The sequence below is a fragment of the Hydra vulgaris genome, chromosome 12, assembly GCF_038396675.1.
Source record: "Hydra vulgaris chromosome 12, alternate assembly HydraT2T_AEP".
NCBI lineage: Eukaryota > Metazoa > Cnidaria > Hydrozoa > Anthoathecata > Hydridae > Hydra > Hydra vulgaris.
Window position 1 is genome coordinate 44,107,501 of NC_088931.1, and position 15,050 is coordinate 44,122,550.

At 26.0% G+C, this 15,050-nt stretch overlaps 1 protein-coding gene across 2 annotated transcripts in view; it reads left to right on the forward strand.

Moving 5' to 3' along the window:
• Positions 1-10,267, forward strand: part of LOC101237935 (cyclic AMP-responsive element-binding protein 3-like protein 4) — a 42,427-nt gene extending 32,160 nt beyond the window's left edge. Inside the window, exons 6-8 of one of the 2 annotated variants that reach the window (XM_065813386.1) lie at positions 1,406-1,474; positions 5,376-5,513; positions 9,410-10,267. In XM_065813386.1, coding sequence (XP_065669458.1) covers positions 1,406-1,474; positions 5,376-5,513; positions 9,410-9,821 — 619 coding nt within the window. In that variant the 3' untranslated portion in view covers positions 9,822-10,267. The remainder of the gene's footprint in view (positions 1-1,405; positions 1,475-5,375; positions 5,514-9,409) is intronic. The other variant, XM_065813387.1, reaches the window with a different exon arrangement.
• Positions 10,268-15,050: the final 4,783 nt, after the last annotated feature.

Consider the following 15,050-nt stretch of genomic DNA (forward strand, 5'->3'; position numbering starts at 1 on the left):
GTAAAAATAGAAACATTGTTTATATTGTTAAAAACATTCAGAATGTTTTTAAAAACATTCTGGTCAATTAAATTTGCGTTTTTGTGGTTTTTTTAAAAATTGATTAATTTGTAATTAAATTAATGGTTTTAATGTTCTGACAACACACATATGTTAGACGAAAGTCAAAAGTAATTAAAAGTGACGTATGTGTTAGCGTAAGAATCACTTTTTTCTTTCCGCTCTTCTTAAAGACAACAAACTATAGATCTATATATATATATTTATATATATATATATATATATATATATATATATATATATATATATATATATATATATATATATATATATATATACATACACCTTTGTGGCAATTTATGGATACCACGTCAATAAAACTGATCATTTTTGAGGCAAACCATTTGAAGACCCATTTTTCAACTTCTTTGTAGGAATTGAAGTGTTGCTCATTCAATGCGTTTCCTATCGATGAAAACAAATGGTAGTCGGAAGGAGCCAAGTCTAATGAATACGGCGGGTGAGGTAGAATTACCTTACCCGCCGTATTCACCAGACTTGGCTCCTTATCAGCCAAGTGATGCTATCGTTTCCTTGACTGCTTTTGCTGTATGACTTGGAGCATTTCATGCAACAAAATTACCTTTCCGTGTCTTATGGCCCATTCTGGTCGTTTTTTGATCAATGCATGGTTCAAATTGATCTTTTGTTGTTGGTAGCGTATATATACATATATATATATATATATATATATATATATATATATATATATATATATATATATATATATATATATATATATATATATATATAAATATATATATATATATATATATAGAGAGAGAGAGAGAGAGAGAGAGAGAGAGAGAGAGAGAGAGAGAGAGAAAGAGAGAGAGAGACAGAGAGAGAGACAGAGAGAGAGAGAGAGAGAGAGAGAGAGAGAGAGAGAGAGAGAGAGAGAGAGAGAGAGAGAGAGCCTACGGAATTAGAAAAATGAGGTCAGTTATAAACTGACCTCATTTTATAAACTGTCAACCTTAAACTGTTAGAGGTCAAAACATAGAAATAAGGTTGGCAATTTTTTGTCAGATGCTAGCAACATTCTAAAATTTTTGTATTTTTTTTTGAAAAAGAAACTATTGTGTTTTTTAAACTTGAACATTTTTATTGTTTTCATTTTTTTCTTTTGAAATTTTAAACTTTTTTGAAATTCTAACTCTAATTATTTTCCAACATTATTAGAAAATAATGTTTATTAGATAATATGTTTAATAGTTATTTTTCCCTGTTTTTTAATCCTTTTGTTTATCATGAGCTTTTCCCTTTTTTATTCAGCAACTCAAAAGTAGTAAAATAATATTGGATGCGTTATGTCATAAGTAATAAAAAATTTTCTTTGTGGCAGGTTAAAACAAAAAGATAGTGAGAAAGACTTATTGCAACAAAAGGTCACTGAACTTGAAGAAAAAATTAGGTGATAATATTATTTGCTATTAAATATTAGTTTTAATGAAACAAATTTTAAATAATATTTAAAATTTGTTTTGCATTATTTAAATGTTTCAAATAATATTTTAGTTCATGCAACCATTAAATAGATCATTATAAATCAAGAATTTTTAATTTCTATTTTTAGTACATAAAAGTTTATTAAATCATAAAAAAAAAATTTTTTTGTTATCCTTATGACTCATTTTTACTTTAAATGCAATCTATTAAAAATGAATGGTAATGGAAAAAGTTTTATAAAGAATTGAGTTGATGTCAGTTGAATTAATGCTAATTCAGCATTTTAGGTATGATCTGAAAAGACAACAAAACAAATTTTTGCTTGAGGAATTAATAACAGCACACTGGGATTAGATAGTCTAGAGCAATATCTTCTTTATTCAATTTTGTTCGAAGCTATTGATTTGTCAACTATCAGTTTTTAAAGCAAAAATTAAAGCTGTCATCTCTAGGAAAAGGTTTAATTGTATGCCATTGCTTTATCTAAGGTATGCTGAAAAAGCTAAACTTTTAGTTTGTTTCCCAAATATTTAATCAAATTGTGTAAAACAAATAAATAAATTACAAAAATAAAAGTAAAATTTTACTTTAAATAATTTTTTTATAACTAACTGCTCATATTAGTCAAATCAAGTATCAGATATATACGTACAAATCAGGTATGATATATACAAATCAGGTATGACATATACATACAAATCAGGTATGATACATATATACAAATCGGGTATGATAAATGCATACAAAATCTAAATCAGGTGCGATAATTACAAACCAGGTATGATATATACATACAAATCAGATATGATATATACAAATTGGGTATGATACATACAAATCAGGTATAATATATACATACAAAATCCATCATATAAACATGCAATATAACTAATTTTTTTAAATTTTAATAAAATCTCTTTATTCTTTTTGTCTTTTGAAGTCAATAATTTAATAATTGTATCAATGGTTTTCTTTGAATAGCTTATTGTTTTTGAACTAAAAAATGATGATACATCTTTGCGTTAAAACTGTTTTATCATTTAAGTTTGTTTTTTTTTAATTGTGCTTGAGTTCGTTTCATTTCTTCTTTTGAAAATAACTTATAGTAGATTTGACTTACTTTGGCCTAACAAAATCTCATACTAATTTTTTAATATATAATTACATATGCCATATACTATGGCTGGTAGCAAAAAAAAACCATTTAGCATTTAAATCAAAAAGTTTTTACTGTAATGACAAAGATTGATAACGTTTTTAAATTGTTACATTGAAATGTTACATCAGGTAGATTTTCTTTGATATATCTATTTATTTCTTCATATTTTTTGTAAACAAGTTTTGTGTTGTGATCTCCTAATAAGTAGCAAAAAGATATCTGTTTGAGAATTTTTCTCTGAAAAATTTGTAAAAGCAAAAAGATATCTGTTTGAGAAACTTTCTCTTTGAAATATTTGTAAGAATTTTGACTATTGCTCCAGTGATCACTTTAAACTTCATACTAGACAGTATATTCATAATTTTTAGCAAAAATTACCAATTATTTTGGCTAAGATTTCTATAAATGAATGTGGGGTAGTTTTGTCAATGTTGTTACATAAGAAATCATTAATTTCATCTAGTATCAATGATTGTAAAAGTTCTGTTTTACTCTGCTATTGAATTTACTTCTAACTCATGGTTATTATACTCTTGTTCCAAACAACTGTTTAATTACTGAATATCAAAGCATCACTTAAATCAGTGCAGCATAATTTAGCTTCTTCAAGATAACAAACAATTCTCTATTTTTGTGATTTATGAATACACATTCATTGTGACTATCTGATGAATTTTTTGTAATACACTGCTTAGGTTTCAAAGTGCAACACTTTGACAAGCTCACCTTGACATTAGAATAATCTTTTTTAAATGCAAATTCTTTTGAGTTTATTCAAACATTTTGGTTTTTCCTGATACTGTCAAAAGTTCGTTTTTTAAAATCATTCTTAAAAATTTTGATAAAAGTTAATTACTAATTAGACTGTTTTGGTTGAAAATGTCCAATTTTTTCTTTTCAGGCAAAGATAGAATCTTCTGCTAATGTTTAACCTTTATTGAAGTTTGATTTCATACTTTAAAATTTCTATATTATAATCTTTGTTTTTTATTGTTTAAAATTTAACATCTCTGTTTTTGAAGATGCTTTTTAAATATTATATGTTAATGAATGCATTTAAGCAACTCTGTCTACATTATTCTCAAATTTTTGTTTCAAGGCAAGCATTTTAATGTTTTATAAAGCTTTTCAATTTGATTGGTTAAATCGCAATCAATTCTATAAAAGCATCAAAATAGAACTTTTTCTCACTTTTTAATTTTCATTCCTCCAGTGAATTGAAATCTTTATTAGTTTCTACTGCTTTTTTGTAAAAATTGCTGCAAAATTTCTAACCTGTTACATATACATTTTGTACATTGCTGTAAAAATGTTCAAGTTTTTGTAAGTAAACCAAATTTTAACCATTAAAATATTTTAAATATTTTAGTTGTTAAACTTAGAATAAGTTCAATAAAAAATTTTTTTCACATATTAGTTCTGTTTTAATTACAGTAGATGCTTTTTTTACACCAATTTTTTTTCTTTTCTTGTGTTTTGCAAAATGGTTGCAACACTGTTATTTTTTGTTCATAGAATTTATCATTATAACAACATGATTCTTATTTCATATAATTTGTTGTCATTGTCTTCAAGAAAGTTGAGTAAAACTTTGTTTTCTAGAAAATCAAGTTTTGTGACAAAAAATCTTGAGAACATTTTTGCATATTCAATATATTTATTATTTACCAGCTAACGAGAAATTACACACTAAAGTTTTTGGTATCATTTTTTAAGAGAAAAGAAAAAAGTAACGAATAACCTTTTAAAAAATAAACACTTTTGCCTAATTTTAATATAACACTCCCCAGTTTAAACCACTATACCAACTAGTGTATTAACAAGTTTCAATTTCATGTTTCTTTTATTGTTAATTCAAATATCTAAAGAAAATAGTTTTTTCTAAAATACAATACCTTTGTCTTTATGTTGACATGGTGTTGAAAGAAACCTTTGTCTTTATGTTGACATGGTGTTGAAAGAAACCTTTGTCTTTATGTTGACATGGTGTTGAAAGAAACTTTTGTCTTTATGTTGACATGGTGTTGAAAAAAACTTTTGCAAAGAAGAGCAAAGTTATAAAAAGCTTTACTTAAAACACCAAAACACGTGTTTATTTCAAAACTAATTTATAGGGGTAAGCACGAAATAAATAATAGAAATTAGTTTAACAGCAATAAGACAAAAAGCTTCTAAGTTACTAAATTTTCTAAGTTTCAATTAGAAGCAAAATATTTTGAAAAATAAAGCATAATTTTGTTTTTAACTTGTGTTTTAGAAATATTGTTTCATTATTAATACTTTAGGAAAAAGCCAGCGGGGTGTTACTATGCAGAAGCCCCCACTTGTATCTCCCCTAGTCTATGACTTAACTGTTCTTAACTAGTCACTAACTAATACTAAATTTTTGCTTTAAAAACCAATAATTTGCAAGTCAATTTTTTTTAAATAAAACTAAATAAATGAGGTATCTCGTGAGATAATCAAATCACTAGAGTGTTATTTTTCAATTCCTTAGACAAAAACCTGTTCCAATTTTTAAGGTTCCAAATTTTAAGAAAATCTCCTAAATGATTATTGAGATATTATAATTCAAAGGCAAAATATAAGTTGTAGTCTTTGGTTTTGTATTAATCTCATAGAAATCAGAGAGATGAAAAATATTAAAACTAAAATTAATTTTTTTTCCAATTTTGCATACTTATTATAAATTAACATTATTTAATAGAACTCTTGTGGATGAGTTATTTATACAAAAGCGGTTATTACAGCAACCTGAATCAACCTTCAATGATCCTTTAATGAGAATATACTCAAGAAACTCACAAATACATAAAAGTACTCAAACTGGAGCATGCTTATCATGGTAAATAAAGTATTTTGATTGTTAGTTAATGTTTAATTAGTTGTCTGGCACAGTTTGAAAACTTCTAGTTATGAAACCTAAAAGTTCTTTATACTAAAAAGTTATCTATAAGTTTATAATAAGTTTTTGAAGAAGTTTTTTATTTTAGCACTCATTTTAATTTTTCAGATTTTGATTTTCTCAAGATTATCCTTGAATTTTTTTTATCTCTCAATGGCATAAGCTTGCTTCTTCCAAAGCTTCTAACACATTTTTTATCTAAGTTTTCTGTGTTGCTTAGGTTACATTAATTTGCTAATGGGCAACTTTATATTTCCGTTTTTTTTCTGATTTTCTTTCTTTGATTGTCAAGAAAGAACTGCCATTTTAAAATAAAATTTCTTCACCTTGGTGTCCACAGCAAACTCATTAATTATAATTAATGAAATGAAAAAAGATAATAAAAAATATGTAAAATGTTAAATTTGTTTCTGATCTTGAAATATAAAAATATTTGTTAATAATTATTAACAAATATTTTTATATTTCAAGATCAGAAACAAATTTAACATTTTACATATTTTTTATTATTTTTTTTCTACTGATCATTGCAAGTCAATTGCAAAAAAGAACTCATTTTATTAATTTTATTTTATTGTCCTCATCATTAGCCTACCTCTGGCTCTTTTGTCCTAATTCATAAATTTCTTATTTATCTTTATTTCGAATGCTGTTGCTATAATATCTTCTACAGTTTTATTCTGTTTCTATGAACTTATTTATACAAATTTACACATAACACACCTTCAGTTTTTTCTAACCCTGTACCTCCCGCTTATAAACAAGTTGTTTTTTTCTTATTTTAAAGTTAAATTATTTCTAACTTTTAAAACAAAAGTTCGTTATGAATCATATGGCTTTTATTTATTTCGTTTTTCCTGCAAACCTTTAGTAGTAGAATATTGTAAGATAACGCCTACAAAAATAGTATAAAGCTGAAGTTTTATGAACTATTTATTTTTGGGGGTTAATCCAATGACAGGCAATGGTTTTAAAAACTTTACAAACTTTTAGTTTATATTTAATATATAATTATATGCTGTTTATATTTAATATATAAATATAGTTAGTTTATATTTAATATATAAATACATATACAAACATATACAGTATAATAATACAATATATACAAATATAATACTTGTTTGAAAATTTTATGTTAATCTATGCTGATCTGAGCGTAAATAATTTGATGAGAACTTCAAAACAAACATTTGTTAAATTTAAAGTTTGTCAAACAGATTTATTAAAATTCAAACGTTATTTTTTTTAAAATAGAAAATTTTAAAGTTATAGTCAAAGATTGATATCTCTCTGTTCTGGCCAAAAACCTACTTTAGAGGGATAACTAGTATCAGTCTTTCTGCAAGTATATTAAACTAAATCTATGGAGCATCAAAACAAAAATTAGATAATCAATGGTAAAACAAAATTTCTTTCTCAGTGTAATTGAGATTAAAAACAAAATGGCATTTGTGCAACAAATTCTAATTGATCTCATTTTAGTCAGATTTGCATAATCGTACACAGAAGAGTAGTGCAAATTTGCAAATAAGATTAATAAAACTGTGGCGAAAGAAACAAAAGAGACCCTGCATTGCTGTTGCGCAAATAACCTGGTAAAACTTCTTAACTAAATAATATACTTGTTTGTTTTTTCATCAAGAACAAGATTAAAAAATTCAGCAGTATAAAAGATGGTCAAGCAGCGGCGGTTTTAAGCACAGGCAAAGCAGGCATTTGCCGGTGGTCTCGTGCTCAGGTGGCCTCGCATTTTTTTTTCTTAGTACAAGTAATATAAACAACGAAACTCATTTATTAAAATTCAATATAATGTATGCGAACAGTATTTTTATAAACAGTATTTTTATAAAATATTCAACTTTACATATACATCTATTATTATGTATGTAGCAATTTTTTTAACGGTCTTGCAAATGAGATATCCTCATATCAGTTTATACTTTCACTTACAATTTGGCATGATTTATTGTTTGAAATTAACAAAGTAAGTAAAGTTATGCAGAATCCCTCGGCAGATATTTCTATTATGATAAAATTGGTGGAAACTACGAAAATTTTTTTAGAATCATTCAGAAGTGATGAATCATTTGAAGCGATTATTAAAAAATCTGAAGAAATAGCTATAAAATTAGGTACTGAGCCAGTATTCCCTCAAGTGCGGCTTAGCCGAAAACGACGGTTTTTTGAATATGAAGGAACTGATACACCTCTAAATGGAAAGTCTAAATATAAAGTAGATTTTTTTAATGCAATAATTGATGTTGCATTAGTAAGCTTAAATGAAAGATTCAAAATGCTTGATTCATACAACATAATATTAGGTTTTTTAACCCGTACCGAAAAAATGCGAAGTTTAGATGCAAATGAATTGTTGAATGATTGTAAAAATTTAGAAATATCACTGAGAAATCCTATTACAGAAGAATCGGACGTGAACCATGAAGAGTTATACTCGGAAATAAATACATTTTTAAGAATGGAAGCTTCGGCGGAATCGAAAGATTCTTTAATCGAAATTTTTCCAAATTTATTTATTGCCCTACGAATTTTACTAACTTCCCCTATTTCAGTGGCAAGCGCAGAGAGGTCATTTTCCTAATTAAAACTCATAAAAAACTATTTACGTTCCACTATGGGTCAAGACCGCTTATCTGCATTAGCTTTAATTTCCATTGAAAATAAAATAAGTCGGGCCTTGGACTGTTCTGATTTAATTGATAAGTTTGCGTCTTTAAAAGTCAGAAAGGTTAAGTTTTAAGTCAATGTAATCGATCCTCCTAAAATCTGCGAAAAAAATAAATGGTATCGCATTTTGAGTAGTCTTATTAGTGCATCTTCAAAATAACAAAAATACTTAATGTACATTTAAAACCTATGTGCGTTTTTTGCTTCGTTACGTTCTAATAAATATCCAAAACACAATAGAACAGAAGAATTAAAAACTCAACTAATATAATAGAAAACTTGCCTATGGCCTCGCATATGGTAAATCCGCCACTGTGGTCAAGTATGTTTTAACTTTTATTTATTGAAAATAATCAAAAGATTTATTGGTGTGGGTGTCAAATTAGAAAAGGATCAACAGGTCTTATAACAAATATTATTTATTTTTCTCTTGGTGAGAAAGACTTCTAGCACATTTTCTTAATTTTTCTCCTGATAAAGAAGTCTTTTAACACATTTTTTTTAATTTTTCTACTAGTAAGGAGGTCTTTTTGGTCATATATATATATATATATATATATGTGTGTGTATATATATATATATATATATATATATATATATATATATATATATATATATATATATATATATATATATATACGCACACACACACACACACACACACACACACATATATATATGTGTATATATATATATATATATACACACACACACATATATATATATACACATATATATATGTGTGTGTATATATATACATTATATATATATATATGTTATACATATATATACATATATGTATATATATTTTATATATATGTTATATATACATATATATATATATATATATATATACATATATATATATATATATATATATATATATATATATATATATATATATATATATATATATATATATATATATATATATTATAGTTATATATTATTTATATATTATTACACATTGTGCTAATAATTTATATTTTGAAATAAAGGTATAAATAAATGATTTTTTTTTTTAATTTTTCAAAACTATTATTTTATTTGTATATACTATTTTATTTGCATATTAGTTATAGACAACATATTGTCTGCAATGAAATGTTTATTTTTGATAAATTGATTAGATTTTTTTTATTTTTTAGTTATCAAAAAATTCAAGACCAACATAATCCTAAAGAATACAAGAAGTCTCCGATTCTTTTGCCTCCACCTCTTAAAAAAACTTTGTCGCCTTATGAAACTAATAAAGAAAATGATACATTTCATAAGTCAAGAGTTCGGCACCGCTTTGATATAATTGGAGAGAACTACACAGTTAATGATACCTCCTTAAAAAAAGAAACTACTTCAATGCTTAGCAATCATTCCCATTCTGTTAAAAGAAGAAATATTGACAGTATTCTAGAAAATAAATTTTCCCGCCATTTTTCTCCAAATCCTGAAAACTCGTGTATGATAATAAAAGAGCAATTAGATGATTGTTCTAGTGCAACTTGTTCTTTATTTTTGCAGCTCTCCAACACTGACCATATCACGTCACCTTCTCATACTTAGCATGCATCTACCCTAGCATGCACCTAATACTTTTTCATAATTAACATTAAGATCAAAATTATTAAAAAATTTCATATTGAAATCCGAGAATATTACTGTTAACGTTAAGAAGTTCATTTTAATGAGAAAAAACATTGCAAATTTTGTTGAAAAGTCAACTAATTTTTTTTTATTGATAGATATAGATAAATAATAAGCGATTTTTTTATATAGATAAAATGCAATTTTTTATTTTAAACGGTCGACGATTATATATATATTTTTTTACTTTTTTTTTTTGAAGTTTTGTTAATTTTTTTCATATTTAAGAACTTCATATTTATAACTCTATATTATTTATTATTTATACTCTATATAACTGTTAATGCCAATGATTGCAATTTTCTTTTTTCTTTTTATTTTATTTCTATTTTTTTCTTTGTTCCATTTTATTTATATTTTATTAGTCTCATTTCTATTTTTTAAGTTTTGTTTTAAAATCCGTATACCATCATAAATTCATCATAATTTTTCAGTCTATATTTTTTGTTTTCTTTTAGCTCTAATTTTGTCTTACATGCATTATTCAGACTAAAAAATTCCAAAACATGCTTTTTCACGCCCTTGTAAATTTAAAGTGGTCTTTTCAAATAAATAGTTTATTATCTCTAACAAAATTTGGTGAATCAACAAAAATAAAAATACTTAATAATTGATCACTTTTTTCAAATAAGTATCGAATATATTCTTTGGAACCATCTTGAACTCAAATTTACTTCCGCTTTAGTACAAAGTTTAGTTTTTTTGTTGCTTTAGTTTTTTTGACAGCTTGAAACTACTTTCCAAATTTATTTAAGCTATAAATGACAAAAATAACCTAATTAATATCTAAAACACAAAAAATCTAAAAATTTATATAATCTGTGCAATCATAAAACTATTAGTGCCAATAGACTAATTGCTGTTTAAAAGTGCTTATAAATTGCTGTTTAAAACTCTTTTTTTTTTGGTCTTATTTATATTTATAGCTGTTTGCATATTAGCTACCTCAACTGGTTCTTCAATATTATTCATAAGACAATTAAGCAATGATGGAATCTAGTCTTTTGGAAAAGAAGGAGCTTTACATCCTTTCCCACTTTTCTTCCAAATTTATGTTTTTCTACACTGAGCTTTCATTGGTCATTATCCAATGGCTGCATCATATGTGTAGAGTTAGGAGGAAGTGCAATAAATTTGATGTTATTTTCTTTACTCAAAAACAGTACATAAGTACTTGAATGTAATAACAAATTGTCTTAGAACATGTCTTTCAGGAGTTTTTTTTATTTTAGGCAACAATAAAGATATAATTCAATCTGTTTAAATCCACTTACTCTTTGAGCGATTATAAGCTGCTCCTTTTGGTCCATTTTCTGTCCAAGTCGAATATCTTTGTAGATTCAATGTGAACATCGAATATACATAGACGTTCAACTTGGAAGGAATTGAATTGATTTTCCATATGTTGTCTACAAAGCAGATTCAATATCCACATCAAATCTGCTTTGTAGACAATTTATGGAAAAATTATATACCCCTCTGCATTACTACAATACAACAAAGGAGAAGCAGACTTTGTTGAATTAAGTATCTTCTTAGGATATTGTGATCCTTGCTTTGTTATTAAAAGAACAGGATCATCAAATATTTGATGGTGGAACCCCTGCCAGTTCAGGAGTGATATTATCAAAAAAGTTATTAGTAATAACGGTTCCTAATTGTGGCCTTTTCTTTTTAATGTTACTTGCAAATCTAACACTTACTTATTTATTACTCTTTAGGAATGATTTTAACCATTCAACACGAGGTATATTACCTGCGTATTGCCTAATAATCATTTTTTTATAGTTTGCATAATTCTTAAAAATACTGCGTAAATTATAACAGTCTGGAATCTGAAAGAAGACATAGTTATAACATAGTTTGAAAAAATGTCTTCAATTTTGGTAAACATTGCGCAACTACCTGGATTTTTATTATGTGACTCTTTCAGTTTATTTTTTTAATATTGGAAGAAACATCGTTTTGCGTTAATTTATCACTTCTTACTTCATTTATTGGTCAAACCTTGGGCATATGAAATATACCCACGACTCCCAGCAACACTTTTATATGTTCTTGGTATGATTTCTATGTTATAAATGTGATTTTTTATTTTTATACTATCCTAAAAATAGAAATTGAAAATTAAATCAATAGTATTATACATAGAGACAATGTTTTCTGAAAAATAAATAAAAATAAAACATTCAAAATTAATTAACTACATTTTTTGTAAAGATACCCCAAGTTGTGGCCAAAGCCACCTCATAACCTTTACATAGTTATTTTTAATGAAATGTGTTAAAAACTTGACAGCTATTGTACAATACTCATCCTATATAAATTTATTATTAGTTATAACATCACACCCTACTCAAATATTTACAACAGTTTTAACCAACTCGCAATTTTGCAGCATAAATATTTTTAATTTTTATAGACTCTAACAAACAAACAAAATATTATGTTAAAGTTGGAAGAAGACTTAATTGAACAAAGTAGTTTTTAAAAGTTAAAACTATTTTTTATAATTGAGCCAAAGTCATCTCTTTTACGGTAGTAACTTTAGTTATAGATTAAAATGAATTATCTAATTATTTGGAAATTTGAGCCAATTTATTAGGACTATTTTGCTTAAATATTATATACTAAGTTTCATGCAAATAACTTTAAACAAATGGGTGAAGATGGCAAGCATTTTGAAATCCTGAGTCTTTGACAATCTGCCAGTTATGAAACAATAACATTTTGTTAGTATTTTTGTTTTATCATAATGGTTCATTGCCTGCATGAGTTTTCAGTTGTTTTTTTTTTTTTGAGGCGTAGAAAAAAGTTATGCACATAAAATCTCGTTAATATTTAAATAATCCAATTGATATTTTAAAACACAAGCTGTATATACAGTTTTGCTTCCACATATTTTCAGACGTTTTTGTTGAAGTTATGTTAAAAGCCAGCTTGCTCTATTTTCCCTATTACTTATGTAATAAATGCAACAGATGAGTAAATTATTTCACAACCTTCCTAAAATTTTGAAAATGATATCAGTTTATCATTTATACAGTGTTATCAATTTATCACTTATCAAGTAAAATCATTTTTCAATTTGTTAAATTTTACCTCTAACTGTGCGTTTCTTCATTTAGGAAATCATCAGGAAACTTCTTGATACAGAAATTGCGACAGTTTTTTTTCAATGTTTGAAAAAGACTAAAAAGTATTTGTAACTAGCTTCAATCAATACATTTTTTGCAAAGCGTTCTCGTTTTATATTAGTATAAGCGTACCCAAGATTAAAGCTTGCTCCAGTTCTTAATGCTATCTTTCGCAAATATCAAAAAAAGCTGTCGCGATCTATAGAGATAGAAAGCTTTTTTTTCTCACAGATCTCTAATTACAAAACTTTCCTCGGAATGTTATTCTGTAATACCCATGTGAGAATTTTTAGTTCTGTAATTCTGGGAAGGTTTAAATCTTAATTTGATACAAACTTTCAACGCTTCGTGATTTTTTAAAGGAAATAAAAATAACAGTTGATAAATTTATAGTTTAGTAGTTATAAATTTATAGTTTAATAGTAGAAAATTATTTGGGATCATTGGTAATTTCTTTTTTTGTTGTTGTTGTTGGTAAAAAGCGTTTTTTGTTAATTTTAATCTCAAACTACAGTTACTGGGTAATTGGAAAAACACGTATATATATATATATAAGCAACCATCTTCAATTCACTATCTTAATTAATTTTTGAATACCGTGAATACCGTGGTTTTTACGGATGATGATTGCCTTCGGACATGAAACTTTAAGTTCCGTTATTTAGTTATTTTTATTCATTTAATTACATAAAGTATAAATTGCTCTATTATTTGACAATATTGAGCACTGTCATACGAACAAGAGTTTTTGTATTTTACACCGCAATACTAACCTCACTTATATATATATATATATATATATATATATATATATATATATATATATATATATATATATATATATATATATATATATATATTAGGGTTACAATTTTTTTCAACTTTTTGACTTTATTTTGAATTTGAAATACGACTATGTGAAAAGCTGTTCTATCTCACCTTTGAAGTTCTCCAAAAAAAATTTAGCTCAAAAGAACTTGGGTTTTATTCGAATAACTCATTTTTAACATATTTTAATATATATTTATTAAAGATAGTTTAATTCTTTCTGAGAAATATTTTTAAATATTAATTTACGATGTTGTCTGACTACTATTAGGATATTTTGTCGTTGTTCTTCATTTTAAAACGAGCCAACAAATTGCTAAATTATTCCGATATTTCTCTCCGCACAATCATTTGTGACACTTAAGTTTTTAATAAAAAAAACCAAGTTGTTTTAAGATTCAAGATCTTCTAAAGGTTAAGGTTTGGTTATATACCTGAATGGTATATAACCAAACCTTAACCTCACTAACTAAATCCAGTTTGATAAAAATAAATCAGCTTTCCTTTGCTATCAAGTCTTTTAATTGAGTGTTATCATTAAGAACAACAACTGTTGGCTTTTCTAAATTTATAAGTTCTATATCAGGTACTTTATATGAAAGTAAAGTTTCTAAAATAGTTGATTTAGTTAGAAGATCAAGACGGGAATCTGCTAAAACCATAATAACTGCTTTAGGAGACTAGTATCAAGAATGAGCTTGCATACTATTCAACAGTGCGTTACCTGCCTTTAAGTTCCATTCTTTAAAGCTCTAAAGTCATTTAAAACAGAATGCTCAGCAAGATTAGACTTCAAAAATATAGGTGCATGGAAAATTACGATTATGAAACACATCTTAGAAACGTTTTCTTTTTATTGTTCATGTAGATAATTAATTACTGGTGATGAAATTTCAAGTACCAATTGATATATGGAATCTGCCATAAAACGAGCTGCATGACAGGCACCGGGCTGATAAATTTTAAAGTCTTTTAACTTATCAGAGTTAATGTTAAAATAAAAAGCAAGATATTCTACAAGATGCTTGTAATCATCCTTTGGAAAAGTTGTGTCATTCAAAGAAAACTCTACAAAACTTTTTGCTTCAAAATATAAATTGTATATGCCTTACTTTGTACAACTCAAAAAAGAAGATCATCTTTATGCCTAAATTCTGGGCTTGTAACAGAAACAGCGATTCGA